This window comes from Leptonotus elevatus, chromosome 1, assembly GCF_054856555.1.
Source record: "Leptonotus elevatus isolate MCC_2025b chromosome 1, RoL_Lele_1.0, whole genome shotgun sequence".
In the NCBI taxonomy this organism is placed as follows: Eukaryota; Metazoa; Chordata; class Actinopteri; order Syngnathiformes; family Syngnathidae; genus Leptonotus; species Leptonotus elevatus.
In genome coordinates, this window is record NC_141239.1 from 8,565,688 (window position 1) to 8,586,733 (window position 21,046).

Below are 21,046 nucleotides of genomic sequence, written 5' to 3' on the forward strand. Positions count from 1 at the left end.
GGCATTGCGCTCCACATATTACTTTTATTTTTTTATTTATTTTTATTTTTATTTTTATTTATTTTTTATTTTTTTTCTCTTTTTTTTTTTTTTTCTTAAAGAGCTCAGTATTGTTCATTCGGAAATGTGCAGGGGGCAGCGGCAGGGCCGCAGAGAGAGGGGGAGAGGAGGAGGAAGGGTGACGAGGGAGAAGGGACAGGGAGGCGGAGGACGGGCGGGGAGAGGCGAGGAGGGAGAGGCAGCAAGGGGGAGGAAGGGGGAGGGGAGAGGGAACCACCGGGCACCCCGGCGGCCCACAGGCCCCGAACCGCGTCGCCGGGCCCCGAGCGACGGACCGCACCGGAACGGCGCCGCCCCAGACACCAGGGAAAGCCCCGCAACGCAATATTACTTTTATTTTGAAGTTTGCCTTCTCTCCGCATTGCCGGTGTTTTGCCAGACGTGTCAAATATTCCCCACGGTTAAACGGTTTATTTCGCTGGATTTGTCATTGCGCTAGTAGCTCTTTTTACGCCGGAAATCCGGCACCGTGCCGGAGTACTTTAAGCCCTGTAGTTTGTAGCCTGGGGCAGTTATGATTGAGCCCTGTGAATTCTGCCTAGCAACAAGTGGTTGTAAAGTAAAAAATAAATAAATAAAAGACCCATAATAGTAAAAATTTTACTATTAATACTACTAACCATTACAAGTAATAAAATATATATGTGTTCCTAGTATTTAGCCTGGGGCAGAGATGATCAAGCACCGTGAAACCTGCCGAGCAACAAGGGATTTTAACATACTGTACTTTGTAAAAGAAGCATGTTTTCTATCCACAGCGCCATCCGCTGGTCCTACTGGGGCACTTCCCGCACTTGCCCATAAAGCAAACAATTTCTACTGGTCTGCAAAAGAACAGCACACTTGGCCTTCAAATTTACAACTTGACTCGAGTTTCTGTTCGTTTAGAGGAAAAAACGGATTCAAAAAGTGAAAACATTTTGAAGCAAGGAGCCCACTGCTGAGGCCATTAAAAAAAGAAAAAACTCTTCCCATTGTCATATGCAACATTGATTAGTGCTGCTTGAAAAGTTATGCTACATTATTCATGGGGCATCCATCTCCTTCACTTGACCAGCCTGGATGACGAAGCTTATTAGCAGTGACAGAATTTGGGTGGGGAAAAAAAGACACCAGCCACTTCATTAGGTACAAATGAGGTCCGATTTAAAAATAATAATAATAAAAAAATCAGCCTTTAATAGACGAAATGATGCTCTAATTTGCTTTGAGCTTTTTTTTTTTCATCCCAAAAATACAAAACAAAATAAATAAAATGTAAATACTGTAATAAAACAATTGAAAAATCAAATAAATTGTTTTGAATGCACAATTAAATGGAAAATAATTCTAAAGTACTAAAGAAAAAAATCAATAAACATTAAAAGTAATAACAACTGAAAATAATAACAAATAAAATAATAAAAGGTAAAATAACAAAACAAATATAAAATGTTAAAATACAATGAAATTAAAAAAATACAGTTAAGTGAAGAAATATTTAAAAATACATGAAGTAAATAAGTAATAGAAAAAAATAATAAAGAATTTTTAATAATAACAAATAAAAATAATAAAGATAAAATACATCAAACCAAAATATAATACATGAAAAATATACTGTGTTAAAAGTCTAAAAAATAATAATTCTGACAAAAAAAATATGGATATTGTTTCCTTTGCTATAACGGCGTTCACTTTTTGCGGCCTCGCTATATCACGGATTTTGCATGCATTTTTTTTTTTTAACAATTATATATCTATTCTGTAAAATGTATGAAGGTTTTAACGTTGAGAATGTTTTAAACAAGAGAGAAATGCGAGAAAATGTAAATGCCTCAATGAGAAAAGTGTATAAACTGTGTGGTGAGGGGTTTTAGAGCCCTAAAACATTTGTAATAAATGTAAAACATAAAGCTAACTACTTTGCGGATTTCATTTATTGCGGGTATACATTTGTTGAAGACCATATGAATTACTTTTTTAATTTTATTTCATAATTAATTCATATTATTACAATACTACTTGTTTAATTAATGTAAGATAAACTTATTTTTCATCTTTAAAGCTGCTCTTTGTAACAATTTAACAAAAATAGCCTTTTTATTTGACTATTTATCAAACATTTTCTAATTTGTAGATTAACACCTTAGCTGTTCATAATGGGTACTCCTGTATGCCTCTGGCCAATAGTCTTCACACTGGATTCGGGTTTGAATTTCCCGCCCTCTTCCTGCGGATGTGACGTCATGTATGTATTGCGTATGTGAAGAAGTGGGTGTGCAGTTTCGTTTTTCAGCCACAGGTGGCAGTAGCGATTCGATATTTTCTGCATTCAGTAGTAGTAGTATTCCGACAGGAAATACAGAAACAGAAGTCAAAATGATCCACTTTGTAGCCATAAAAAAGAAAGAAAGAAGTTAACCACCATTCAAATCAGGAAAGACAAAAAAAAACGATTTTGATGACTAGTTGCCATTTTGTGCAACTTTACAGGCGTTTCTTTTCAAGCCCATTTGGTGGCGAGTGCTGTGAAGTTTTGTGCCCATCGATCTCCTCACCTGGCAGCGAGGTGAGTGACGGGCCGCGCATCCGCTGGCACATCATTATTTCCCCTCCTCAACAAGAATTGGCCCTTCATCACTCAAACTTTTTTACAAAGACAAAAAAAACCTCTTTTTTTTTTAGACGTTTGTTTTTAATCTGCACAATCGATGTGGGCGGGTGGCATCATCGTATAAAGTCGATGAGATTTGGTGGCGTTTAGTGGTCGCGTTGGAGTTTGGGTGCGAGCGAGCAGCCACGGGCCGACTTGAGTGGCATAATTGATCAAGTGACGGCCCACTTTTGATTTGACTTTCATTTCATGCGCACGTCTGTGCCGAGTCATCCTTCACTGCCTCTTCCTAGTCACTCCCTCCTTCTTTTCACTTAGTCTATAGATTTTCCTCACATGATAAATTGGACTCAGGGAGCCGCTGAGGTGTGACCCGGTGCCAGACGACCAGCACAGATTCCGTTTTTTTCCCCAATTTTTAGTTTTAGTTTTTGCTTTAATGTCCCTAATTAGGCCTTCACAGATTGGTAATGACCAATTTTGTAAAACACTTTTAAAAAAATGCTGGCTTGTTTTCCTGACCTACTCGCAGGGTAGCTTGTGGATTTGGAGCAAATTGGGTTACTTTTACCCAAGATTGGGCTAATTGTGTCAACCCATCAGATTGGGTTGACGGTTGATTTGGGTGGGCTGAAGAGCTAAAGCTGGTTGCCATTTTTGAGTTTTGCATATAGTTGAAGTCGGTTGATGTAACATTTCGGGCTCAGTTAGTAACACTGCTGACTTTGGAAACGGGGATTGGGTTTCAAATCCTGATCATGGTAAGGTGGAAGGCCCACCCAGGAAGGGCTCTCGCGACCCAACGTTCTGGGTCATTTGATCAAAATCTTGGCCCAAAGTGCTGGGTCAAATCCTCGACCCAATGTGCTGGGTATAAATAACCCAGCATGGGCTTGGCTCATTTTGGACCTAGCGCTCGGTTAGCTACTTCACCCAATTTGGGTTACTTTTAACCAAGCAGTTTTAAGAGTGTGTTAACACTTCAAATGAGTCATTCTTGACTTTAGGGCCGTAGCCTAAACTTGGCCCATGCGCCAACTAGTGGGCCGCTAAAAATGTTGCGTTTTTTTAACGCCTTTGGGCCACGGGGCAGTCGGTATTAATTCAGTACAAGATGCGCAGTTATAATATAGCTTTCTGCCACTAGGTGGTGATAAGGCATCAGTCAGTTTTTTACATTTACACATTAAGTTGAAGAAGAAATACGACCATGAAAGTTGTGGACACGAATTTGAAAAGAAAAAACGAAACCAAAGCTTTGGCAAAACTCACTAAAAGACAAAAAAAATGGCATCCTTTTTGCTGAGCTAAAATCAAATTATGAGTTATTGTGGTAATAAGCTTGAGACTCTAAGCTTATTTTATTTCAGCAATTCTTTTCCTGTTTGGCATCTTGTTGGGTGTCAGTTTACAAAACATCAATAAATGTATTTTTGATTGATCATATAGAATACGTTTATTTATTAGGACATTGTTTTAGATTTTTAAACATTAAGTGTATTTGATTGTTATTGAATACAAACATAATAACAGTCAACGCAAATCATGGGCGGCCATTTTGTATAGGAAAGGTTGGTCTCAAGGTCAAAAAGGTTAAGAACCGCTGTCAAAAATATACAATTGAGACCTCAAAAAGTTTTTTTAAGACAATGATTGGAAGACAATTTAAGTTAACAATTACAAAATTTGAGTGCATGGTGCCTTGAGATAAGGGTTAAATTCATTCCTTGACCACGCTCGTAACTAAAACTCTCCTATCTCAAATCAATCATCTTTCTTCATTGAAATGAATGTAAGTACCATTCATCTGTTCAAGCCTCGCAAAAAAACTAAAGTTTGCACACACAAAAATTGTAATGTGTTTTATTATTATTACAGAAATAGCCTTAAATATTATTGTACTTTATAAAACCATACAGTCATGACGTAATTATAGTAAATTTAATACAAAAAATGAAAAAAAAAATTGCCATTTTTTCCCCTTCAATATAATGGTCATTGTGCTGCTCTTTCTGGTGTGCACGTCGACCACCTGGGGGCAGTATAATACAGACAAACAGATAACCTACTCAGAAAGTTGCAGTAGTATTAGTCATTCTTCGCAGAGGAAAAAGAAGATATATCGGTAAGTGTTGTCATAGTGTCTACACGTGTTGCTCTACTATTTATTTTCAAATATCTGTTGCTTAAAGCAACACGAAGACTAAGAAACTTTCAGTTTACGTTGATTATGGCGGCACCATATGGACAAAAGCGGTATTATTATGTCTAAAGGAAGACCACATTTCCTATAAGGACAAGCGCATTGCGTCGTGTTTTTTTTTTTATAGCTCATGCCAGCAAGTGAAATCTGGGACAATGTTGATCTTTGACACTCCTTTCATCCGAGTATAACTTCCCTTTTTCTTTTTTGTATTCTCAGACGTTTGCCGTAAAGCATTCAGCACATTTGTAGTTTTTTTGTATGGCAACGTTCCCACCATCTTCCTCAAAGTTGCTTGGTGCCAGTAAAAATGATACAGACCCCCTCAGGCCATGAGAAAGGTACCATTCAACTAGTTTTAAGTCGATGTTTCATCAGAAGAATTATGAAAATATTTGATTATGTTTGAAAAGTTCCTTAGTGCTACTTTAAAGGATTCTAACACTGCAACACCAATGCTATTTGTTAGCCCGTTTACGGTGGTTTGCATTGTTTGTTAGCATTGGGCTAAACACACTAAAGCAATGCTTCAAAGCTATGTAGTTATTTTAAATACACATCTAATTCAGAATTGTTGTGGGTGTGATGATATTTCAACCTTGTAAGTTTATCTTGACTTGTGAGGCTTATTTGAACGACGAACGTTCCGAGGAGTTCCGCAAGCCGTCGTGACGTCTTTTGTTGTTTTATTCATCAAAACTTTGTAAACAATCCACGTGTGTACACTGCGGGGCATTCCAATCACGCCTCACCTCAGTGATGTTTTTTGTTGTTGTTGACTTCCCGCGGTGTGATTAAAGAAAAGCATGTATTGTCTGCTGTCATCCATCACCCCCCCCCCCCCCCCCTTCCCCTCGCCCTCATCTCTCCTCACCAACAGGCGGACATTTGAATTCTTTCTCTGTGCGCAGTGGGCAGAAACAAGCACCGTAACGTATGTGGAGTGGATCGAATCCTCTTAAACGGGATTCTTGTTTTGTTTTTTCTTTCTTTCCTTCCTCCCACCTCTTATTGTTATTATTATTGAGGTGGGGGAGGAGATGCGCCATTCGGACGGATGCCGCCACAGCGCGTAAAAAGCTGCGGATGCTCCCCCAGCGCGCGTCCAAGGGGCACTCGTGAAAGTTTCCCAAGCACGCCTCGCCCGAGTCGCCTCCTCTCCTTCTCGCAGCGCCCGCAAGCAGGCTGGACGACCACCAGGCTCGCCGGACTCAGCCGCTCCGCAGGGCGCACATGATCGCCACCGGCGTGTGCGGCGTGGCGCTGGTCCTGGTTCTGGTGGTGCTCATCCCGGCCATGGTCAACTCCGCCGGGACCCCCGCCCGCTACGAGATGCTCGGCGCCTGCCAAATGGTGTGCGACCCCCACGGGACCGCCGCCGCCTCCACGGCGCCGGCAAAAGCGGCCGGCGAGCCGGTCAAAGACAACCGGCTGGTGCAGTCGCTGCCCACCTTCATCCAGGGTCCGCAGGGCGAGCCGGGACGCGCGGGGAGGACGGGTCCCAGGGGCCCCGCGGGCGAGCCAGGCCCGCCCGGACCCGCCGGCCCGCCCGGGGGACGAGGGGCGCCCGGTGCTCCGGGTGCGCCGGGAGTGAGCGGACCCACCGGGGCCATCAGCGCGGCCACGTACAACACGGTGCCAAAGATCGCCTTCTATGCGGGACTCAAGAAGCAGCACGAGGGCTACGAGGTGCTCAAGTTCGACGACGTGGTCACCAACCTGGGCAACCACTACGACCCCGCCACCGGCAAGTTCACCTGCTCCATCCCGGGGATTTACTACTTCACGTACCACGTGCTGATGCGAGGCGGCGACGGGACCAGCATGTGGGCCGACCTCTGCAAGAACAACCAGGTGAGCCCGACATCACAACAACCTTGAAAATGACACGTGCGTGCTTTTTGGGGATTCGTTTGGACACTTTTTTTTTTTTTACGCGCGGCTTTTACGCACGCGCGTCACGCACATCCGTTGAACCTCATTTGCATAATGAAAGCCATTAAATACGCCACAAAGCCATAAACTGTATGAATCATGAACTACTCTTAAGCACATGTCGTTTCATGTTATGGACTTGTTCATGTGAACGTCATTTCTTTTAATATTTTCTTCCAAATGTTCAGGTGCACTCAAGTCAAACTTGACACCTTTAATATTTCATATGAACTCAAATGACATTTTTATTAGGTAACCTACCTGCCCAATCTCATGAGAGCCAAAATAAGAATAAGGTCTAAAAACTAAATGGATAGCGGGATGGGTGATAATTATATCAACAATGGACAAAGTAAACATGACCAAATTTTGTAAAAAGTCCAACAATAATATATATTTATATATATATATATCTCTCATACTTTACAATAATAAAATGACAGTTAATGCAGTGAACAATTATATATATATGTATATATATATATAACATACATATACATAATACATATATATGTTATTCAAAAAATAATAATTCATTTTTGAACAATATTAAGTATTTTGGTATTGTATTTATGTCTAAATGAGTATGTTGTAGATTCAATGAGTAAATAGATAATATTAATATTAACTAATATTCTGCTTTTCCCAAATTACCAAAATATTAAATTGGTGCAATGGGCTTCTAAACATTAACATATACATTTTTTTTATTTTACATTTTTTTTATTTATATATTTAACAAAAAAAAAATAGGTTGACCTTTTCCCCTCTGTGTACACATGGGATATATATAAAGCATTGAAAAGTGCTCTACAAATGGGATTTATTATTATTTACATTTAATATCACATTTAAAAGAAGCATCATTTTCGATCTGGAATGTCAGTGTACCTAATAAAGTGTCCCGCACTCAGGTGCGCGCCAGCGCCATCGCGCAGGACGCCGACCAGAACTACGACTACGCCAGCAACAGCGTGGTTCTGCACCTGGCACCCGGCGACGAGATCTACATCAAGCTGGACGGCGGCAAGGCGCACGGCGGCAACAACAACAAGTACAGCACCTTCTCGGGATTCATGCTGTACGCCGACTGAAAACAAACCAAGCCGCTCTCTCTCTCTCTCTCTCTCTTTCGTTCTCTCGCTCTCTCTTTCGTTCTCTCGCTCTCTCTTTCGTTCTCTCGCTCGCTTCCTCCCTCGCACGCTCCATCACTTGTTGGATTAGTAGAGACAGAGCTTCACATCGTCCTTGTTCACCAAACGAGCCTGCCGGGGAGATTGTAATGTAATTGTTGACATGTAGTCTGATTGGTTGTCAAGATGGATGAACTGTGAAGCGCTGCCATGTTATAATGTAGCCGCCGCCGTGTAATATAACACGCTATACACACGTGTGTCTTGAAGCGTAATTATACCCAACAGTCACGCACCCGAGAATGCATTATTATTTTTTTTAGCACCCTTGGATCTGTTATAAGGCAAGTCTTGTTTATTTGTTGGGAATTTCGGGTAAGTCAAACGGCGTGGTTTGGTGGGGGGTTTCAACTTTAATTGAGCCAAAGTACAACATTAGAAAACTCGGTGTAAAAAAAAAAATCACAGAAACTGAAGCCATTAGTCTGTTAAATGGAAAAGTGCTGCTTTGCCGCCATCTAGTGGCATCTAGAGGTAATTGTAATCGTTTGGGGGACAATGTTTGGGAATCTTGGTAAACTGACAAATTAAAGGGAAAGTCAACCGTAACATTTCTTGACAATAATATGTTATATGTGACCTCGCTAATCCGAACATGACATTCTGATCAATATTACATTTGTGGAATATGAGTTATGCGTTATGTCGACTGATGATGACATCACAGTTGCTCGGGTCTCACGTAACGACCAATCACAGCTACGCTTCAGAAAACAGGTGAGCTGTGATTGCTTGTTGCCTGAGCAACTGTGATGTCATCTGCAGTTGACAGCAACTGGCAAAATGGCCGCCCGCTGAGATGGATAAAAAATGGCTGGATTTTGCTGCTTAACACAATATTAACCAAAATAGCAAATTTAGACAAGTGGGGCTGCATAGAACATATTATTGTCAAGAAATTTTGGGGGGGGTTGACTTCCCCTTTAAGAGTGATTATTTTTTCTCTTTTTCTCTCTCTCTGATCTGCTTGGAAACTGTTGACAATCATAAATGTTAAAATCTGTTTACTATGTCTGATTATCCTTTTCCAATCAATCAACCAATGCCCAATTATCAGATGTGTCTAAATGGCATATATATATATATATATATATATATATAAAGGGATCATCGTGAGCATTTTCCGTCCCTTTCGATGACTCAGCAAAAAATTGGAGGCACGTAGAAGATATTATTGCCAAAAACATTTCTGACTTGACTTCCACTGGACAAGAAACCTTAAATTTTGTGCGTACAGTATAGTTGGATGGCACCTACCTGAGGGAAGTCAAGTCGAGTGACCCGTAAGAGGTGGTGAACAGGATGTGGAGGGTTAGAGAGTATTTTGCTTGTCCCTCTTGGTTCTTGCATGTCCTCAAGAGTGGGAAGTGTGGGTACCGATGATTTTTCCGGCAACATAGTCATAGCAAAAATGTCTTATGTATTTGTCTATTAACATGAGAAGGCAAGCAGAGAGGGGAGGGGTGAGCAGTTACACACAGAGGAGGAGGACGGCAGCAAGAGGAAAGAGGCACTGCACAAACACGGATGCCTTTTTGCTGTTAATGTGCATTGTCTTAAAAATAAATAAATAGGGCAAGCGGGTACTCGTTAGCCCCAAGAACAACATACGTAGTCCACGGGTTTGTTCTAAAAATAGCTCACCACTGGGACTTAAGAAGAAGAAATAAAAAAGAAGAGTAATTTTCCATACCAAATATTTGCTTTAAAATAAATGACATTGTGCTCAATGAAAAAAAGTTTTTATTTACCCAAATATTTCACAAAAAGTCATTTCAGAGCTGTAATTTAAATACCGTGCTATTGTTGCTCACCGTTATCATAGCGTTAGAATAAATGCCTAGTGCAATAACCCACGCAAATTCTGGAAATCTGCAAGTAATTGGGGGGGAAAAAAAAGTTTTGCCTAAAAATGCCACATGACGCCAAAGCACTACTTTTGTTTCAGTCAGGACTTAGGCCGGTCTAAAGAAGCCCCTCCCTTCACTTCAACGTCACACGCTCCTTGGCACAAAGATGCACTATAATGATGCCAAAGCACTACTTTTCTATGTGACAAAAGAGAAATCTTCTTCCCCTCACTTCACAATCACACATTTTTGGGGACCAAGATGACGCCCAAGCACACATTTTCCATTGGACGTGGCTTTGACGCCATCTTAGTGCAGGAATGTGTGTGTGTGAATAATTACAAGACCCCTCTAAAGAGACCTTTGTTTACATTCTTGCGACCAATAAGAGAAGAGCGTGATGTCACATGTAGGCTGTTAAACATTTTTGGATCACCAAAACGAACCAAACGAAAGAAAAACTGCATTCATCTGTGACTTTATTTGGAAAAATATTTTTTGAAGCAATCTGGAGTGACGCACGATTCGCAAAAGCTGCCATCTTGAAATCTAAAATGCGATTCTTCTCGTCCAACGCGACAGTTGGTCGGGCGGCACGTCGGCCAAACGGTTCGTCAGCACACATGACAGCAACGTGTCCTTGACCCCCCCCCCCCCCTCCCCGTGACACGCCATTCATCCACCCGCTGTCACCACCACTCCCTCCCAAATATGAATATCATATATAATTTACAGTTTTAATCCTCCCGCAAGATTCATCAAAAGTTTGGCCCCGACCGCGGCGGCCATTGATCACGGCGCGAAGTCACCCTGTGAGGCCACCTGTTCCCAGACCGGAGAGGAGAGCGCGCCCTTCATCTGGGCCCTCCAGTCGGACGCGCCGCCGAGGGGCCGGCTCTTTTTGCCGCCGCCGTGGCGACGTGAAAGCGGGCGTTGCATACTGATGAGCGGCAGCCACACTGAACACGCGCGTGTGCTTTTGTGACACGGACCGGAAGTTTGTTTGTTTGCAGTTTGGAGTGTTGATGGTGAATGAATGCTGACAGCCGATGACAGTAAATGTATGTAATCCTAATATGAAATAAATTCCCGTACTGAGACTCTGTGGACTACAAAGTTATTCCTATGTTGTGTTAGAGTGAATTTTGATTTGATGAATGAGTGCCTAAAAAACTTGGTTGAAGGTGACTTGAGAAAAGGCCTGTGCGGGATATCGATACTAAAAGAGTACCGCGATACCGCGTCGTAAAGACTGGTCCAATTTTAGTGGCTGTGCAGTTTGACTAATAGCAAACGTTCCTTTAACTTATTTACTGCCATAAATTCATAAAAAAATAATATATATAATAATATATATATATATATATATATATATATATATATATATATATTATTAAAAATTAGGGGCAAGAGGCGATTACAATTTTTAATTGTAATTAATCGCATGACTTCACTAGTTGACTCACAATTAATCACAAATTTTACATCTGTTCTAAATGTACAATGAACATTTTTTAGGTTTTCATACTCTTGTTACAAAAGTGGGAAAAAATGTTAAACTAATAAAAATAGTTAAAATATTTTTTGGGCGTTTATAGTAGTCAATGGCAGTGAATGAATAAAAAAAAATATATATATATATAAAAAATTTGGGGCATCAGGCGATTAAAGTTTTTAATCATAATTAATCACATGACTTCACTAGTTAACTTGCGATTAATCACAAATTTCATATCTGTTTTAAATGAACAATAAAAAAATTCTAGGTTTTCATACTCTTGTTAACAAAATTGGAAAAAAAAGTGTTAACTAATAAAAATAGTTAAAATAAAGTTTTGACGTTTATAGCCGTCAATGGGAATGAGTTAAATATGAAGCAAACATGCTTGCTTCAACGTATTTTTTTGGGTCACACCACGTTTACTAACTGACGTGAAAGAAAGAAATTTCGTTAACTTACGGGCTAATAAAAAGGCATTGGTAATTCTAAATTATGAAGCAGTCCAAGTATGATACAGTATACTGTACTTATTTTCTAGTATGATAACTATTAATGAAGATGAGGGTAACAACCACAATGTATTACACTAGAGGGTGGGGGCGGGGGGGTCTACGGTATTCATGAAGGGACATACTAAGCCAACACAAGTCATTCCATCCAATTGTTTTGAATTTGTTAATCAAATTTACTTAAAATGCGCAAAACGGAAATGCCACTTATGCCCGTTTCCATCTTGTTCTTCTTTTGTGAATATTGAGAGGGGACTCCGCCGCTCTAGGTGGCGCTATACACCATAGAGATGTGATCCACCAGTAATTTAAAAAAAGAAGACCCGGAAGCGACTGTGCTGTGCAATGACGTCATATGAGTTTTCTTTTGTAATTCTTGATCAACCGTAGCGTTTCTTTGCAGTTTTTCATCTAAAATAGCATTAATATTCGCTTTTTTAATTAATTCCAAAAATATTTCTGTTTCGTCGTCCCCCCAAACATATCTTATCATCCGCCATTGCTGTGTTGGCAATTTTTTGTGCGTTTCCATGGCCTAAATGAGTATTTTCCTTTTTTCGACATGCTTCAAAATCCACCCCCTCCAAGAGCAAAAACTTTTTGGGGTTCTTTTTTTTCTTTTTTTTAAGGGAAGGCGCTACAGGAGAAAGAGTGGCTCACCTGTACTGCAGTACACGGCAGTTCTGTTCTTTTTTTGTGGTCTTTTTTCGACCCACTTAAATGTTGTACGCCCCTCTCCTCCGGTGTGCTTTTTGCTTGCGTCACCACAACCTATTTCGGCCATATTCTTTTGGTTTTAATTTTATTTCGGCCGAATGCCGAAAATGGCTATTTTCGGCCAAAATTCGGTGCATCACTAATGGAAATCCCACGACAGTTTGCATTAACTAGTACTATAATGTAATCAAATACAGGAAAATACTTATTGTTAAAATTATACACTGGCACTGGATCGAGACCCTTATGTCTACATTTGGATAATTTCATATTTTTTCACAAATCAATTATTTTTCCAAATTATTGACTAGTATAACATTTTGGAAATGTTTTGCTCTCTTTGATGTTACTTGTGAGTTTTGGAGATACGGAGGTCCCAGCGATATAGAATGAACGAGATTTAATTAAAAAAAGAAATTAATTAAAAAACTACTACTTGCTAAATAGCCAAATTGCTATGCCTTTTTTTTCCCATCAAAAATGGCATATCATTTTTTTTATTTAATAGCCTCCATTGCCCAATATTATTTTGAATGAATTTAAAGTTCCATTTTTTTAATGATTCCGATGCTTTTACTGATGTTTTTGAGTCTTGCCATGGTATCGCTTCAGTATCGAGGTACAGCACACAGGTAGTATCGAAGTCAGAATGTTGGTATTGTGACAACACTACATAAGATTTTTTTTTTTTTTTTACTTTTCTCGAGGATATCTGTGGGGAAGAGGAACTTTGTATTTTTAGTAGGGCCCCGACCGATATGGAATTTTTTTAAGGCCTATACTGATTTAGATATTTGGCCGAATAAAATTCCAATAATCGTCCGATTAATTTGAAAACATATACTGAAAATAATAACTTGATTTTTGGTTCAGGCAGAACATTTGACTGTTTTATAATACTTTCCCATTAGTATTTGTTTTACAACAGGGAGAAAAAAATCGGCAAAAATCGGACCTATTATTTTTGAGTTGTAATATGTATTAAAAAAAAAACGATGCCCCCCCCCTCAAAAAAAAAGAAAATAATTGGCCATGCCTTAGTTTTTATGACCACATGCTTTGTTTTAGGAGGGCATGAGCATGAAGAAATGACCTTATTCCACCCATTCAACAAATAAAAATGCACATGGAATCCAAATGTGTCCAGCGTATAAATCACTGTGGGCTACTTACACTACTTCATTTCATCATCATGATCATCATCATCCTAAGCGACAAAATTGCACCCTGTGATTGATCGAAGGCTCAAATTAATTCATTACGGTCACATCGCATCTCACCGTTGGCTCGTCAACCCACGATGAAAAAAAAAATTATAATCATTATGGCTTCATTAGACAAATGAGAAACTGCCTGGCCTTTTTCTTCCCGTGCTTCATTTGAAGGTGAGCCAGCGTTTGGGGTTGTCCACCAAGATCTTGTCCACTTGCGTCTGCGAGATGCCCCGCGTCAACATCTTGGGCACGATGTTGCGGAGGATGTGCGAGTAGCCGTGGCCGCCGTACTTGCACAGCCGCTCCTTGGTGTGGATGTCGTGAGCGATCACGATCTTGTCCTCGTAGCCTTCTTTCACCAGGAAGGCCAAGCTGAACGTGCAGGAAGAGGAAGAGGAGAGGGAAAAAAACAACGGAGCACTTTAAACTCAGTCCTCCTGAGTGTCTCGGATCAGATATCATCCAAGATCAATAGGATTTGTCTGTTATTTTCATGTAAACATCTCAGAGGAATGAAGGCTCAGTCAAATGAGTTCCTTTGATGTAAATTTGCAAGGGAAAAAAAGAGGTAACAGTCTGTTGAGAAAAAGCCAAATACCTTTTTGAAAATGTACAGTCTGTTTTTAACTTTTTATGTTTTAAAAATATTTTTTCAAAATCTAAAATAATTTGGAGAAAACAAGACATCCCTTTTCAAGAGTATATTTTAAAGAAATATATTTAATTGTAAAAAGTTCTATTGTTTGCAAAAAAAGTTGTATATTTCTAACAAAAAAAAGTATTTATTTTGTAAGTTTTCAAAAAAGTTACATGAGAATTCAGTTTTTTGGAAAACAATCAAGAAAAAAAATGTTTTAGAAAGTTTTTTTTTGAGATTTTTTTTTTTGATAATTCAGCTTTATATTTTAGATTTTTTTCTAAAACAATCAAGAAAAAAGCTCTATGTTTTAGAAAGGTTCGTTTTTTTAAAGACAAAAAGTTGTGCTTAAAAAGTTGTTTTTTGTTTAGTTTTGTTGTTTTTTTGAGGAAAAAAGTTGGAAATGTATGATAAAAAAAAGTTACTTCAGAATTCAGCTTTATATTTTAGATTATTTGTCTAAAACAATCAAGAAAAAAGTTGTTTAATTTAAAAGTTTTTTTTCTTAAGGAAAAAAAAAGTTGTAAATTTATGACAGAAATGTGACTGGTATGTTTCAGGAAAAAAGTTGCAAGTCATATATTTTTAGTGTTAAAAGAAGATATTTTAAAGCAAAAGATTTTTATATTTTCCTAAATTATTAATATTTTTAATAACTTATTTAATTAAGCAATATTGAATTATTTGTCTACTAATAGCTATGCAACGACCTGTTAATAATAAAACAAAAACAAAAAATGTAACAAGCAATTTTTGGCCTCCTTTATCATACTTACATTTTCACACGTACACCTGATATCTATTGCACGATGCACATTCTTGATTTTCTTTTAGTGTATTTATTTATATTTATCACTTACCTTTTATGTTGCACCATCAGACGGGAATTTTTTTTTGTGAATGTAAATCGCTTTTGATTCTGATGACATTTCACTGTGCCAATCAAACATGAGAATTATTATTTTTCGTTATTCTTGATGCAACTCTTGTCTTGGATGTGAAGTGAATGTGCAGGCTGGTGTACTGACGTGTTGACTCTCTGGCTGTCACTGGGCATGTCCACGTCCCGGTTGAAGACGTAGTTCAGCGTCTCCACTCCAAACAGATCGTATTCCAGGTAACTCCCCATCTCGGCGAAGTCCAGCAGTTCTGCGTGGTTGAAGATGGTCCTGCAGCGGGCAGATAATTATTTAACTCATAATTTTTTTTTTAAAAATTAATAAATGAATACATAAATAAATAAATCAGGAGCCTTTGCAACAAGAGTTAATCATAGAAGGATTTACCACCCTATAGAGTCAAAGGACAAGTCGTAAAACTTAATTACAGCTGGAATTTAGCACCCGCTGCTTGCTAACACGATTCACAATTCAAATTGCTTAACCTAACGAGATATCGCCAAGAAAAAAACAATCATATCCTTTTTGAAAAAGTTATATTTTTCTGAGAGTAAAAGATGAATATACTTTTTTTTTTAATCATGTAATTTTTTTTTAGAATAAAAGTTGTTTTTTGAAAAAGAAAAAAGAAAAAAGAGTTAATTCTGGGGATAATGTATATATGTTTAAAAAACACACACACAAGAATAAAAATATATTTGTTAAAAAATTATACTTTGTACATTTTCAACATATTTTTTTTCTTTTCTTTTTAAGTGTTGTACAATGAGCCACTGCAATTTGCAGGTGAACGAGACCAAGCTCTGCTGTCAATAGCCAAAATCCATAAATATATATATCAACCCCCCCCCCCCCCCCCCGCGCCCCAACACCCACAAAAGGTGTTGGCAATTGGTTATAGGTGCCACAAGATGGTGACAATGCGTTTAAAACAGAGAGGATCATAAAGCATCAACACCATGTACATAATCATGAAGCCATGTTACATAAATGACTAAATATTTAGTTGAGTTATTCAACAAATAATCCACTTTCATCTGAGGGGCTCTTCAATAATATTAACTAGCATACTAGCCTAATAACACACCAGCAAAAATGAAAAAATGTGTCCTTGTGCAAAACGCTGAACCGTGAATAAGTGGCGGTTCACATTATTTTCAAGGAAATAAGTAATCTTACAATTCTGATTTATATATATTCATATATATTTTCAAGAAGAAGTTACATTTTTTTCAAGAAGTAACATTTTTGCGATTATTTTTTTTTGGATGATAGATATCATCCTAACTAAAGGGGGGGGGGGGTTATAAATTTGAGAAAAAAGCAACATGAGATTTATATTTGAGAAAACAAATATTTTCACACACAAAAAAAGGGGGGGGGGATCATTTTTAGAAATATACATTTTCAGGAAAAACTTTTGAGTCAAAGAATGAAAGTTTTTTGAAAGGACTGTTTTTTTTTAGTTTTTTGAGTTGAGCAAACCACCACACCATCACTGGTTCCGAGTTCGTGTTCTCACTATTTTTCGGATTTGTATGGAACAGTTCACAACCAGTTTATCTTGGCTGTAATTCCACTGTCGACCACTAGATGGTGGCATACTACTTAATTTGACACTGAAAATATGACAGAGGACGAAAGAAAACAGGAAGTATTTCAGGTCAGTCTAATTTTTGCTTTAGATGATTGCCAATTTTAATCCTGCTTTTTATGTCTACGGAAAGTGACCGATGTAGATTAATTTCATAATGAACATCTTTGGGAATGATTATTGATATATTGTGCGATGATATGTCAGTTTGGGCAAAAAATGGGATTTGTTTACATAATATAGTTTTTGAGAAAAAGGATTTAAAAAAAAAAAAAAAAAGAGTTGTACTATATACGTTCCATAAAAAAAGGGCGTAATTGTAACCTGATGAAAAATAACCACATGCTGCTTCACCAACAAAAGATCCTCACCTGTCCAGGTGGGACATGACCGTCTTGCTGATGTCGCCGCCCGCCTCTTGGAGGATGCGGACGACCTCAGCCGGAGCGGCGGCGTTGCGGCCGGGATGGATGATGACGGGGCAGCCCAGCTGGGCCTGCGCGTGTGCGGCCGCACGCAGCACCTTCCTCTCGCTGTCCGTGATGGGCCAGCCGGTGCCGATCTCGCCAATCACGCCGCAGCGGATGTCCGTGCCGTCGGCGCCGTACAGGACCTCGCCTACGATGACGTCCGTGAGCTGGGAAAGAAAACACCAACTAAGGTCGGGCACAATAGTTTTCCAAGTGACACGTGTGCAGGATAAAAAATGAATAAATCACTGATAAATAGGACTTTATTTCAAATTGACAAATGCACAATCATAAATGAGTTATTATTATTGGATCACAGTTTTGTGTTTAATATTTTGGGGATTTTATTCCCCTATTTTTTTCCCTCATAGTTAAAAAAAAATAATATATATATATATATATATATTTTTTTTTTAATACTTCAAATACTTTAGTTTTCTTTCTCTAGTATTTGGGCATTTGTTGGAATTAAAATATCATATCATAATTTAGCATTTTATGTATTTTTCCTCTAATATTAGAAAGATCCCCACCTCTGATATTTATTTATTTATTCAGTATAGTTTTGTATTTTTACATCAAATATTTCAGTCTTCTTTAACTTAGCATTTGTGTATTGTGTATTCATACTAAATTACATTATTTATTTGGCATTGTTTGAGTATTTTATTGTACTTCTTTTCTTGATGTTACTAATTCATTGTTTTAACTGTCTTTATATGTCCGATTTTTTAAAAAATGTTTAAGGACAGCACTTTGTATGTAGCTATGGTTGTTTTTAAAGTGCTCTATATATAAAGTTAAGTTGAACATGCGCACCTTCTCCACACTCATCTTCCTGGTGTCGTCAGAGTGTGTGCAGTCCACGTAGTAGCCGCCCCCCGCCACGATGTTGACCCCGGTCTCCTTGGCCAGCTTTCTGAGGGTGGGCAGGTCCCGGTCGATGCCCGTGGTGGTGTTCTCCACCACGCTCCCGCCGCCCGCCTTCCTATAGGCCAGCAGCTCGTCACGCACGGCCTCCGTCTCCTGGCACAGGAGCAGGTTCTCGTGGCAACTGTACGGGTTCTGCCTGAGCCAGTGACCGTGGCGCATCTGGAGGGGGTTCTCGGCCGGTAGGCGGTTCTCCGGCGGCGGGGCAACGTAGCAGCACTCAAAGGTCATGGTTAGGTGCTCATGGGTCATGGTGCGGCCCAGCTGGTCCGGGTCCAGCTGACCCAGGACGGTCTGGACCTTACCGCTCATCTCGGTCATGACGGCTCGTCAACCTGAAAGGAGTGCATGCAAAACAATATTGTGCTAATGTTTGACAGTGTGCCAGACAGTGTGAGAGATGCATGACAGGGAAACAGACAAGCTCAACAGAGCGCAAACCTTTGGACTCCAGAATACTAAACGACTCAAACTCGCCTCTGAACTTCACTTTGTTACCATTCATTTTGTCAACTTTTTTCCAACTCTAGCCACGACTTAGCTGACAACAGGAAGTTAGAGTCGCGCTATTATTTTGAAAAGGAAGCGCTTCGGGACATTAACGACCTATTTGGGGCTCACTTGACTCTTCCGTGGAGGCTGAACACGCTACAAATCGATTAGTTTCGGCCAAAACGGCTTACAGAGCGCTGGCGTTGTAACAAGTCGATAAGTACAAGTTCAAGTTTTAACGAATTAAAGCCTGAAATTTGTTTAATGCGTGGGGAAAAAAGTGCTGACCTTAAATCCGCAACTCGGGTCTTCCCCCTACTTCGATTGCAAACCAGCGGGATTACACGATAGCAGGTTGGTGAGCAGGAGGAGGAGTCATCGCGAGATTTTACGAGATTTACAAGCGGTCTGTTTAAATGTCATGAACCTGCAGTATATTATTAGCCGTCCATTTCCTGAACTGGTCGCTTAGTTTTAATATTATATTATATTATATTATATTATATTATATTATATTATATTATATTATATTATATTATATTATATTATATTATATTATATTATATTATATTATATTGGCTCAGTGGTTGAGCGGTCGGTTGTGGGTTAGAGTGTCCTTGAGCAAGATTTGCTCCCGGTGGACATGGCAGCAGTCGACCACTAGTGTATGATTGGTGAATGTGAGGCTTAATTGTAAAGCGCTTTGGGCACCATATGGTGTAGTTAAAGCGCTATGTAAATGCAATCTATTTACCATTTACCATATTATATTATTTTGTATTATATTGTATTGTATTAAATTATATGTATGCCAAAAAGCCAAAAATACAAAACATTTTCCATTTTACTTGTTTTATTTTAATATTTATTGTTTATTTGATTTATTCCATAATATTTTATTTATTGATTTATATTGTATTTAATTATGCAAACAGAACATTATATTGAATTAATAAACAGTTTATTACATGCATGATTTTGCATGATCATCTACTTTTTAAACTTTAATTACAATATTTTATTTATTGTACTGTACTCACAATATTACATTGAATTATGTTACGAGAGGAAAAACTTTCCTTATTTTATTTATTTTAAATATTTTTCTGTACTGCACTTAAAATATATAACTTTATTTACCCAAAAATATCATTTCTATCTCGCATGATATGATCCTAATTCTTTTTTGTGCAATTTTTAAGTCACTATTGTGACTATCACGATAGCGACGATGATTGCGACGATGATGATCATGATGATGATTAGGACTAACTTCACATAATATCTTCAACCTGCGGCCTCACAGTCCAAGCCTTCTAGAAAATGGTTGGATGGCCCAACATTTTCTTGGCCTCTTTGTTGCGACAAAACACTGTGAAAAATGAGTCACGTTATCCCCTCTTCTGGTCATCTGGTTGGCGATCCGCCAAGTGCAATGGTGACTGATCACAGGGTCGACTCTTTGACCAATGCTCCTGTTGGAGACCATCTGGCTCCAACATGGGCTGAACCTACTCATACTGTGCTCACTACAATAACAGAGTTATGGAGTGGATAGGTTTTTACATTAATACCACGAACACACACGCACACACAGGTTTGTTTTACTATCTTTGTGGGGCCATCTCATTGACATAATGCATTTCCTAGCCCCTTCCCCTAACCCCAACCATCAAAAATGATTGCCTACCCCTTATTCCTTACCCTAACCTCAACCATAACCCAATTCAAACCTAAACTCTAAAACCAAGTCTTGACCCCCAAAAAGAGGTCTAAACTTGTGGGGCCCAGCAAAATGGCCCCACATGGACGGGTGGGCCCCACAACTCTGTGAAATCCCTAAATGTTGGCCCCACTATGTCACAAAAACAGGACTGCACACACACACACACACACACACACACACACACTGGACCAATGACAAATACAGTAGTCAAAGTTCACATGTTAAATGAGCAGCATGTTACTCATACACTGTGACTATGGAGCCTCTGCAGGATTCCTCATTAGTGACAAAAAGCAGAGTGACACTCATTTGTCTGTTTCAGACACACATCACCACCGGGACAGTCTCTTCGAGAGGGATGAATAACCCCCCACTAACAATATCCGCACTAAACTACCTCCAAGAAACCACTGTCTGCAGGATTATCATATGTACGCTTCATTTTCATGCAATGCAGTTTACTGTATGTACATCATTGCATACTGATTGGATTGCACATTAGCAGTATACAATTCAGTTT

The 21,046-nt window shown here is 39.0% G+C and overlaps 2 protein-coding genes across 2 annotated transcripts; one reads left to right on the forward strand and one right to left on the reverse strand.

Annotated features, from left to right (window-relative positions):
- The first annotated feature begins 5,761 nt into the window (after positions 1–5,761).
- Positions 5,762–8,994, forward strand: LOC147180589 (complement C1q-like protein 3). Its single transcript, XM_086077792.1, has 2 exons — positions 5,762–6,713; positions 7,709–8,994. Exons 1-2 carry the CDS (start codon positions 6,093–6,095, stop codon positions 7,886–7,888), a joined length of 801 nt encoding a protein of 266 aa, XP_085933918.1. The 5' UTR covers positions 5,762–6,092; the 3' UTR covers positions 7,889–8,994.
- Positions 8,995–9,713: 719 nt separating this feature from the next.
- Positions 9,714–19,154, reverse strand: pter (phosphotriesterase related). The gene is made up of 5 exons (XM_086077786.1): positions 19,089–19,154; positions 18,198–18,643; positions 17,280–17,545; positions 15,444–15,584; positions 9,714–14,150 (listed from the first exon to the last, which is right to left on the reverse strand). Exons 2-5 carry the CDS (start codon positions 18,627–18,629, stop codon positions 13,940–13,942), a joined length of 1,050 nt encoding a protein of 349 aa, XP_085933912.1. The 5' UTR covers positions 18,630–18,643; positions 19,089–19,154; the 3' UTR covers positions 9,714–13,939.
- Positions 19,155–21,046: the final 1,892 nt, after the last annotated feature.